General features: G+C 36.1%; 1 protein-coding gene across 1 annotated transcript; it reads right to left on the bottom strand.

Annotated features, from left to right (window-relative positions):
- Positions 1-2,526: 2,526 nt before the first annotated feature.
- Positions 2,527-11,537, bottom strand: SYT4 (synaptotagmin IV). The gene is made up of 4 exons (XM_010082255.1): positions 11,504-11,537; positions 7,865-8,679; positions 6,195-6,315; positions 2,527-3,198 (listed from the first exon to the last, which is right to left on the bottom strand). The coding sequence occupies exons 1-4, from the start codon at positions 11,535-11,537 to the stop codon at positions 2,891-2,893; spliced, it is 1,278 nt and encodes a 425-aa protein (XP_010080557.1). The 3' UTR covers positions 2,527-2,890.
- Positions 11,538-11,578: the final 41 nt, after the last annotated feature.

Below are 11,578 nucleotides of genomic sequence, written 5' to 3'. Positions count from 1 at the left end.
ACAAACATCATTTTTTTTTACATGTTTAATACAGTACAGTATCCTTAACAGAGCTCAAGATATTCACAATGAGAATTGAATACTTTATAAAACAGCAGAATTCCTCATCTCAATACAGGTCTACATTCACTCCTGCCTTGTCTGGTTTACAGGTGTGTTACAAGTCATCTTTACTCAACTTTCCAAGCTAAACATTGCTCTAAATGAAAAACAAAAATCTATTTACAGGGTTTTTTTAGATTTAATAAAAATGTCTTTCCTTCCCTTTCCCATTCCTACCCACTACCCCCACCAACAACTGCCATTTAGCTGGTAGAAATATTAACCCTCAAGCTTCTATAGAAACTTGAAAAAAATTAATGGTGACTTGTTGGATGCAAAACGAAAAATGGTCACAGCCCATCATTAATTCAAAAAGATGGATCTTTTTCTCCTAATGTCAGAATTTGTGTCCATTGGAGACAGATGACTCCTGTCATCTCATTTTTAGAGATAATGTATTACTTATGGGCTGAGACAAAACTATTTTTTTTAATTACAAGCTCTCCCACTCTCTTGCGTGCAATCATTTTCAGTATAAAGTTCTTTACCAGAAATTGTAGCGACTCTGGTTGTGTGGTACTGACTTAAATTCTCCCAGCCTCCATGAGATCAAAGAGTCTCTCCCCTTATCCATGTTCCCATTGGTATTGCTGGGTTCACTCACAAGAAGAGTTTTGCTCTGTGATTGCACTTCACACCCCACTGAAACCTGTGGGCATCTTTCCTTTGACTTGGCAGCTTTGGATTAGCTCTGCTTTAATGTGGCTGGCAAACTCTAGCCCTTAAGCAGTTTATCAGCTTTTTAAAGAAATAAGCAAAAAAGATTCCTCTCCTTTATACATACAATACGCAGTTTTGTTTGTTTTTTTTTTTTACATTGAACATTATAATAAAAAGCATGTTTATGTTATTTTGAAAATGCATTTTTACAGAACTTTATAAACACTGTTATATCAAACACATTCTCGAAAACTGGAGAAAATACCGACACAAAACCTGGAAGAGCCTCAACAGAATTCTTCCAGTACTATTCGTCTACTTGCATATTTCATATTTCATTGTCCTATACTGCAAACATAATTTGGCCATATAAGGACAAGTGAAATTGACAACAAATCCCCAATAGTTTTGAGTAAGACCTGGCTCTGTAGTTTAATGAAAGTAATATGACATCCAACGCATGTTTTTTTTTTACCTGGCATGCCCATTCTGCTACCTTTACTTGCATTGAGCAATACCGTAATTCACAAATAGTCTCATTCGTTACAATGGGATTACATGTGACAAAATAACGTATGCAAAAACACTCAAAACAGCTTCTCACTTTTTAAATCCTCCGTATGTCAACAGCTAACAGCATTATATTCTTCTTTACATATATTGTAATTGAAAATTACGTAAGAGTAATATTTGCAAACAATTCTGTATCAGAAATCAGTGTACAAACTTTTGGAAATAATCTGCTTACAGTTGTGCTATAGTTCTGACAGCCTAGAAATCTATCTGGTGTGACCAAGAGTAAATTTCACAAGTCTGAATGCTTTATTTATAGGCTTTTTTATGTTACACTTGACACTGCCCCAGACTGACAGAGTTTAAGTTTAAACATACATATGTCACACTAACATGAAATCAGGATCTTATTTTCCCTTACCACCACCAATTTCCAGTACAATCAGTAATGGACTTTAATGCATATAATCTAAGTGAAATGTACTTTTCAAGCAGTTTGTCTAACATAATACTGAATAAATGATAATGTGAGCTTGGTTTCTTATCCTGTAAAAGCTTAAAAATGCATTAAACTTTTGTATGTTGGGAGCAGTCATTACTCCCAATTCAGGAAGTCAAACAGCAGAATATTTTTTTTCTCTGTCTCACTATTTCGTTTGTTCTTTAAGGAAACAAAAGAAGAAACAAATTACTGAATGGCTTAAAATACAATTGGTGAAAGGTCATTGACTGTAATGTGCTGTAAAAATGTTTTCCCATGGCTTGAAATGCTCCAAGTGTAATCCTTCCCAGACTTAAAAAATGCAAGCCATATCTAATCCGAAATTCTAACTGTACCGTAGCATGTGTAGTCACCCGTAAAGGAGCCCTTTTAACAAAACAAAGTATATTAACTTGCTCAACAGTTTGCAGAATGGATCTATTTCGGTCACTGTAATAAAACAAGTTGTACATATACATGTTAAAAAAACCCAAGTGTGAATAACTGTACAGTATTTCCACACATAAAACAACTAGTTGCACGTGATGTGATATGTAAAGCGAATTGCTGAAAATCTGTTCAGTCTTTGGGATGATCAACGTATAAATAATAAAAACTTAAAAATAATGATTGAATTTTCATAAAAGAAGGTTTTTGCTGGAGGGGTAGAAGGAATTACCCTCCTACTCATCCTCATTCCCCATGGATTTTACAGATTGAGTTCCTTCCCCCAGTAGGCCACAAGTGGATTTTTTTTAAGAACTAGCAACATATTTTAATGAGGTTATATTCTTCTGTGTAACAGTACTTATAAGGTTTCTTTTTCATAAAACATAGTCTGTTCTTATTGAAGTTTATACTCCTTCAGAAGTTTCAGGCTGTTTAAACTCCAGAAGAATATAAATCTGATCCAATTATGTTAAAGTATAATGAAACAGGAATTCCTTTATTCACTGTGAAAATGTAGTTACCTTCTGTTCTGATAATTCAATCTAGTTTTCATTCCGCTACCCCTCCCCAAAAAAAAAAGTATTGTAATTACAAGCCTGTAATTATACGTAGCAAAGAAAGAAAACTGCTCCTTGCCTATGGAAATATATATAGTTTTCCAAGTTCCAACCCCTCTCTAAGCTGCTAACCATCACACAGCATATGCCATTTGGCAATTTGTCTTCTGGGATATTCACAAATTTCTTTCCAGTGCTCTCCGCCTGTTCCTTCTGCTGAAGATCCCAAGGTTAACTGGCCAATGACCTCATTCCTTGATCCCCTATCTGAATCTAAAACCAAAAATTCAATGCTGATATCATCAAGGCCCTCACAAGGAATGTCAAAGACAAACAATTCATTGAACACTGCATTGGGGGTGCATTTCTTCACGTGAGTTTTCTTTTTAGAAATTCTCTTCTTAGCATGGTACAGGTTCACTTTGACATAAGGGTCTGCAACGAAAAGAGAGAGCACAGATCAGATATTGAGCAGTGTTGTTTAGAAATTCCTTTATCTAGTTAACTGTAAATTTTATAACTTACCAACATAATTACATCACAATGAGATGTTTCAAGTTATTAAAGATGACTCACCTCATCCAATTTTTTTTTGTTTACATCTGAATTAGTCCCTTTAATTTCCCTTTATGGTCACCAAAGATGTAATCAAGATAGTCAGAGAAATTTAGGGCATGATTCCTCTGACCAAATACAGGAATACAAGTGTCTCTTTCATGAGATAAATCCTGCCTGTAGTCCATTAACCCTAATAACATCTTTCCTGCCTGTAAAGGTGGTCTGAAAGTACAAAAAATTCTAATGGACTCTGACAAATATGTTTCATGACATATTTATGTGTTACAGAGATCTGCTTTTCGCACATTCTACCAGTAGGGTATAATCATTAGCATTAATAAGGCCCATGCAATGTAAAGCCTCAGAAGGAATAAGCTCATGCTGAGAGAATGGGTGAATGGATGTGATTCATTCCTGTTGTGGCTCTACCAAAGTCAATTAGCTTGATTAAATTGTTCCCACCAATTTTTATTGAACAAATTTAGCACAAAACTGTAAATATAAGGGTATGTTTGTTGTTAGGATATGTACTTGAGTTGATGTCTGTGCTGTACTAATATTGAAGAAGGGAAGTGAAAGTGCCCATATTTTCAGCTATCAACTGACTTTGACCATTTACTTTCCTCATAACTATTCAACTGTTTCAAGATTTCTTTGCTATTTTCTTCAGCAATGACTCTATTTCTTCCTTTAGAGAATTCTAGAGAATGCTTAAGAATCATCCCTTTCAAGTACCTTGGCATTTATTTCAGTGCAAGTGTGGACCTGTTTTCAAATTTTCATGGTGCAAAGATGCAGTACAAAATCTTTTCTAGTCAACCCGGTCAAACAAGATAGTCTATGTAAACAATCAGCTAATAAACATTAAGAATTTTGGTCAGATGACCAAAAGGTTTTTGTTTTCTTCAGCTAACAATGATTTAACAGGAGTAAAGTATGGTATAATACATCTTCACTTCATATTCTATCCCCATTATAAATACTTTTAAAATAGGGTTTAATGTTATTACAATATTCATTGGCTTTGGAATGAATATGTGTCAGACAAGTATTTAAAATATCAGGATCAATATCCATCAGCAAATTCACACTGTTGTTAATTTCTGTCTAAAGGACATTTTCTGACTGTTAATTCTGGCCATCTACTAGATAAGGCTAGAACATTCCTCTTGATTTTGTTAGGTCCATTGGGAGACCTCAACACCAGTGATCAAGGAAATCAAGGAGGTTGTGGGAATGGAACAGCTTCTGAGTAAAACAGTTCCCATCTTCCTAAAGAGATTGAAGTATGCAATTTTTTCGCCGACCTCATCGAAACACTGTTTCATCCCTCTTGTCCAAGATTTATGTTGGGCTGAGGGGAAAAGAGCAAATAAGGACTGTCATTGACTGTGTATGTTACTGACACCCAAATATATATTGAACTTGGCCTTGCTGATTAACAGCAAATAATGAACTGTTCATTTAGGCAGTTCATTATCTCTTTAAAATATTATATTCCTATTATAGTTATCAAGGTTCTACTGAGGGAAGCAGAAAGACCAAAGAGAGTTTATACCTTTACTCATAGGAGATGCAATAAACAAATGCCTAGTTTGGATGTGTTATAGGGTCCAGGTGGCTGTTGAGACTAGGAGGGTTTTTGTTTTCAAGTTGTTTTCCCATCTGAGCGAACCTCAGCCAGATTTGGTCTATTGAGATCACCTTGCTGTCATGCTCTCTTCATGAAACTTCCACTATATGCTGTGACTTTGGGCTTGAATATTAAAACTACATGTGCTATCTTATAGTGGAGTAAACTGTTGTGCTCCATTTATATCATTTCTTCTTATGATATGTGAATAGAAAATTTAGATCGTAAGAAGGATTTCAGTGGAACTCCACCATATAGATGCTATCTATATCTTTATTGTATTGGATCCAGGACAGGTTAACTTTCTAGGTAAATTCCAGTATTTCTTGGTACAATAAATAGAAAGGCTGTATTATTGGCTGTAGTGATTATGATTCAGTGATTCCCCGAAGTACTTTCTCTTCTGCTTCTTTTAAAAAAAATCCTGTGACATGAAAGATTATCAGTCCTATATAGAATCAACAGCAGATGTGCTGCTTGTATAGTCCTTTGGTATGTACTGCTCTTTTTGTGTGGTTGTTTTCTCCTTAATATATTGTACCTAGAATTTTATCCTGTTATTATGTAATATAGCATTGATGTGCATCTAACTGCAATTCTAGTATTGGCTTCAAAGGAGGTTCCAGTGAGGGCAAAATAGCACAATAAGACAAGGAGAAGGGATTGCAAAAGCTGTTCCTTCTTAGTGCACCCCAAGGACAGCTTGTGCAGAAGTGTAAGTACTATGTTACAACCTTTTTCCAGCACTGGCATAGTTCAGCTTTTCACCTTGCCAAAAAAATATTAGTGCTCAGATTAGTGCCAAATTCTCACAGATGAAACTGCTTGCTTTTCTTGGTGCTAAGATGAACTAAGCCATATCACGATCTCACTCCATACTGATCTTCTATAAGTAAACTGATTTTTTGTCATAAATAAGAGATTTTAGTATCTGCAAACAACATCCCATACTTACGGCAGATGGGTTCTGTTCAAGACAACCACAAGACTCGTTGGTTTCCACTGCTAACAGATGTCATATTTTTTTAACATGATTGAAGAACAAATTTGTAAAATACATAAATACATACCCTGGAAAATAAAGCATTGACCTAGATATGAATGAAATACATAGGTTGCAAATAATAGATACCGTTTCTTCATTTATGGGCTATGTTTAGTCTTTGAAATGCCGTATTTCGGCTGTCTTCTGTCTGTTTGTTTTATATTCTTAGGGCATACTTGTCAGTAAAACCATTACCCGATAATCCTGACACATCAGATTTAGGTAGATGCCTGGCTTTTAAGACCACCACAGTGAGCGTATTTGTTGTAGACTGATAACAGAGAGAGATCAGTAATTCTCCACGCCCAGATGATTTCTGAGGAAATGAAAGAAAAAAAGAAATAAGACTATTGATAAGCAAATGGATTCACCAAGCTTTAAATTAGAATTAAGAAGATTAATAAAATATCACATAACTGTATATTCTGAAATGGTGTAAAAGGATATAATTTCTGGAGTTATGCTGCTTTACATGCCAAATATAATTTCCTTCTACTGAAGTTATGTAACTTTTCTTATGGTTGGTCATTAGGCTGAACAAAAATAAACAATAAATAAGTGAAAATATAGGTTGACATGACATCACTAGCTTCAGAGATTAGAAATGAAATCCTACATCTTGAGAAAAAAATCTCACTGAAAAAGATCTTAAGCAGAACAAAATTCCATAAAGATATACTGAAAAGAAAAATGAATAAGGGTAAATGAAAATATATTCAGTAAAATGGTTTTAAGCAGGAAGGATTCAAACAGTTAGTGAAATCTCATCCCACTTTCTAAAGTATTATAATATACATGAAATAAAGATGACATCAAAGACTGTCTCTATGATTATTAGATTTGAATTTGCAGAAGTAGTTTATTTCACAGAAAGGGGGAAGGAGAAGGAAACAAGCCAAAATAGTACCTTATATACCAGAAAACCCAATAAGTCATCAACAAACTATCAGTGACATAGTTATAGTTGTAATATAGCCATAGAATTGCAAAATAACAGTATTAGTTATACATATGTTGTCTGGTAGACATTTATTTGATTTGGCAGCATGCTTGCTCTTTGAAAACAATCAAATTGAAAGTCAATACACATTCTACTTCCTTAGTAGAGATTAAGAGACGTGTGTGTGACGCATGTGCATTTCTGTGGTTCAGCTGTGATAGTTATAAATGATCTTTATGTTCTGAAATGAGACAAAATGGTATGTAATATTTTTAGCCCAGTGAAGTCAGTATGTTTCGCCATTGACTTCAGTAAGGCTTTGGCTGCTCCCTCGTGTCTTACTACCTTTAGCAGAGCTGCAGCCTGTGTCACAACTCTTGAGAGAGAAGGTAGTAACAGCACTGAAGTGTAAGAACATACTACTGCATCAATATGGTCTCTAACAGGTTCCAATTCTTTAACTGAAGATCACTTACATTCTTTAAACATCTGCTATAAAACCCATGTAGTTGAAGTGGAAGATTTACATTGACTTCAATAAGTTTTAAGAAACAATTGTTTCAAACAGAAAAGGGGAGGAAGGAGAAAGGGGATAATATATAAATCTATGCATTCTTTCCTTTTGAAGCAAATCAATGTGGATTGAGGCTGCTTGACCCAATGTAAATAGGTCCACTCAAACCTGCTGGACCAGTTGAATAAGGAAGTAGAGTTTAGGACATCAGGAATTTCTTGCAACATGCTCAATGTAATATTCTTTTATTACATTTGTGTAATTGCGCCCTCATACTGACATTATGAAAGGATCTCAGTGACTTGCATGTTGAACTTGTTCCCTTTTCTTTCCAAGATGCTAGCAGCATTACACAAGAATCACAGCTAACACTAGCACAACAATTTAAAGTTTAGATTAAAAATATGTTACCCTAACATTTCTTTTGACGATCTCTCTGTCCATCAGCAGCCTTCCTTCTGACAACTCAATTCCTGCGAGAGGAATGAGAACTTCCCCAATGACGTCATCTCTGGAAAATCTGTCAAAGCTCAAGATCATAAAGTGAAGTGTTAAGTCTTGAATTTGGCTATAGGGGATCCCATAAAATGTGAAGGTCTCATCAAAAGCTGGATCTAAGGTTTTTCTCAAGACTCTGGTTTTCACCTTGTGCTTTTTCTCAGGCAGGATTGTCATTTTGATGTAGGGATCAGAAGTCATTGACTGCTCATCCATTGCTGGCAGCCCACGTGCCTCTTTGATGTTCACTACAAATGCCTTTTTCTCAAAGTTGTACTCTAAAGAGAAAAAGAGAGTTCCTAGCTTGTCTTGCTTATCTTCAGATGACAGGGAAGTGATGGATTTTAAACTATCAGGGGATACTGAATCTTTCTTCCTTTCTGCAAAGTGCTTAGGAGACAAATTTTCAAGATCTGGAGAGCTCTGGATTTTAGGGGATGTTTTGGGAAAGTTGCCATTTAGATCTCTCTTCTCCAGGTCGAGTTGGAGAGAATTCTTTGGCATCGCTGATTTGTTCTTTTCTTCACTTTTCTCATCTGCTCCAAACTTCTTCTTACTGTTGAGATTCTCAGGGTAAATGTCAACCCCCTTCAGAACATGGACAAACTTATATGGAGGGGTCTTATTGGATTTGGAAGATTTACGTTGGCAGCAGATCCAAGCAAAAAGGGAGACAGAGAAGACAAGGCCAAATGCACTAAAGATCCCAACCACTGTCGGAATTTCATCTGAAAATCAAATAAATAGCAACAAGCACATAAGCAGCAATGCCTTGTATTCTGTGTGATGTTTAATAAAGCAATAATTTAGTAAAACAAACTGATAGGAGCTGGTAGTAGCAGCAGGATCGACAGACTGAAAGTGCTTTGCATTGTACGTATTGCTCGCCACCTACAGGCATGAATGTGAAGTCCCAGACTAAGGCACGCTTGTTATGTTAGTATTTTTCCATACAGAGAGTGTTTGGGAGGAAAATACTATTCCCATCCCACTAGTAATAACTATTAGTAATAGCTCGACTATCTCACCCCTCTGCGTGTAGTTTCTGAGTTTATATGCCTGTGAGTAATAACAGCCCTCAGAAGGTTTCAGCTTTGAGTTTATGGAGCTCTGTTGGTTAGATAAAACAGATTCTGAAAGATGTATTTCTTGTAGATACATTCTCTGCTTTTCACATTGTTTCCTAGAATACTTTGTACACTCAATTAACTCATTTTTTATGGTTTGATCCCATAATGGCCTGGAGGTATTTTTGAAAGAACTGAGTTTAAATGGAGGTTATAAGACTCAACTGTTTCAATGGGATTTTCAATACTTTGCAGGAGTAAGTCTATCAAAAAAATTTAGAATAATTTCATACCAAGTGTCTTTTCCAGATGGATGTGACTTTGAGCAGTCACATGTGAATCCAAAGCTGAAAAAATATATTAAGTGTATCATTGATAACCACTAAGCTTTGCATTTAAGACACTATGAATCAAAGCTATAGGGAGTTTACAAGAAGGTTCACTACTTTGTAGGAGCATATAAGAAAAATGTTAAAACATAATTCTCTTCTACCTTAATATGAATCCTACACTTAAAACTGAATAAAGAGAAAACTGAAAAAGTGTTACAACCTCCGTTGTCATGCAGATGCATTAGTTACATATAGAGTATCATTAGCCCTTCAAAGCATGCATCGAAGGGGCAAATGAGCACAACTAATTGGAAATCCAATTTTGCCCATAAGTAACATTACTAACTGAGTTTAAACCTCCCACAATGTAACAATCAGAGCTTAATCTTTATTCCCCGCATCAGTGGAAGACCAGCAGAATATTAATGGCATGACATTGTGTATGCATAAAAGCAATTGTGTAATGGTTCTGTTTCTCTCACGAATGATTAGCAGATCATTCTAGATGAGAAAAGCAAAACTATCCCCCTCTCTGTATTGCTAAATCATCTTCATGCAGGTAAAAGCTAGGTAGATAGATGTGCTGCTACTATATCTTGGTTTTCAGTGGGATGATTCAAAAAAAAAATCCACAACAATACTATCAGAGCAAAGTAGGACATAATGTTCCAGAACAAAAAAGATCAGGCTTGGCTATTAATTTCTTCTGGCAGTATTCATGTCACTTTCCCTTTGCCTATCAGCTGCATCAGTCTACACACTTAATTGTAAGATCTTAATGAAATGACTGAAAACTATGTACATAACCAAAAAGTATTTTTTCTAAGTTAAGCACGTGGCTCTGAGTTTCAAGAATTCTCTGGGCTGCAGAAATTTAAATATACATGCTATAAAGGTGGAAGGCAAGGAGTAATTTGAAACTAATCAGAATACTTTAATAGCTTTTAAGGATGATTTGCACATTCACAATACTTTTCCATGAGATGGCAGACTTTTAGCACTAATTGAAATGATGCTATATTTTAGTTCTACAACCACTGAAAGCAGTGGTAGAATCAATTTGGTGTTTAAAATATTAATTATCTTCCTTAAATAAGTAATTAGACAAGCATGATGTCACAAGTGGGGTTAGAAACATCAGGTGGGTGGGGTACAAAAGAAGATGAAATGGTAACCGAAATGGCTTTATATTTACAACTAATTATGTTGCAACCTAAATTTCTTGCTGTTGTCACAATGTGAATCAATTGGTTAACATTCAAGGCAGTGTATTAATAGGAAACATCACCTATTGATCCTGGGAGAAATTATTATTTCTGTTATATGGTATAAATCTGGAGTTTCTTCACTTAACTCAATAGAATGAACCTTGAATTAAAGCATGCTAAAGCAAATATAATCTAGGCTGGAGTCAATATTTGCAAAGCAGAGCTCAGAAACATTTCTATTTACTGTTTTTCTGAGTAAGGTTATTTATGTACCCATTTTATAAGTGCACATATATGACTCTCTCTGAAACTTCAGGTATCACAGTTAAACACCCTGCATCCAGTGCATAGAAATGACACAGCTGAAAAGTTCATTGTCATCATTGCTATTCTCAATCAATCCAGACTGACTGACGTGCAGCTGTTTAGATGAAAACACCAGGATCCTGTGTTCTCATCTTCCTAGCAACGTCCTTTACAAGACTACATTTCACTTTAACTAACAGTTGACAAGCCTTTCCCCACAACAAGAAAAAAGGAATGAAAATTATTCCAAGAATGGCTCAAACAAAGATTTTCTGGGTGGCGAAGAATGCATTTACATCGTTTAACTCTGAAGCCACACTACTTTAACCAAGACAGAGAAAACAACCCTGAACCTCTCTCATTGTAAAACGCACCTACACAAACCCCTTCATCCCTCCTGGTGCTTTACGGGGGAGACCTGATAGGGAGGAAAAAAGAGAGAGAAAAAGAAGGGAAAGAAAGCAAATTCCCACAACTTCTGAGATCAAAGAGAACTGGGGGAAATCAGGTTTCTCCCAACAAGCTGACTTCTGGGAGGTGCAGGGTGGCTCAGCAGAGGCTGCCTGCGTGCACTTTGCTTGGGGAGGGGAGCAACCCCCCAGCCCGGCAGGAGGGGAGTTGGGGCCGGGACGCGCTTACCGAACTGGTGGCGGCTGGCGGCGATTGGAGCCATGTTTGTGTCGTGCTCTGTCCGAGGTGCTGGAGACGCTGTCC

This window comes from Pterocles gutturalis, unplaced genomic scaffold, assembly GCF_000699245.1.
Source record: "Pterocles gutturalis isolate BGI_N339 unplaced genomic scaffold, ASM69924v1 scaffold21214, whole genome shotgun sequence".
Lineage (NCBI taxonomy): Eukaryota > Metazoa > Chordata > Aves > Pterocliformes > Pteroclidae > Pterocles > Pterocles gutturalis.
This window is presented reverse-complemented; position numbering and strand designations above follow the sequence as displayed.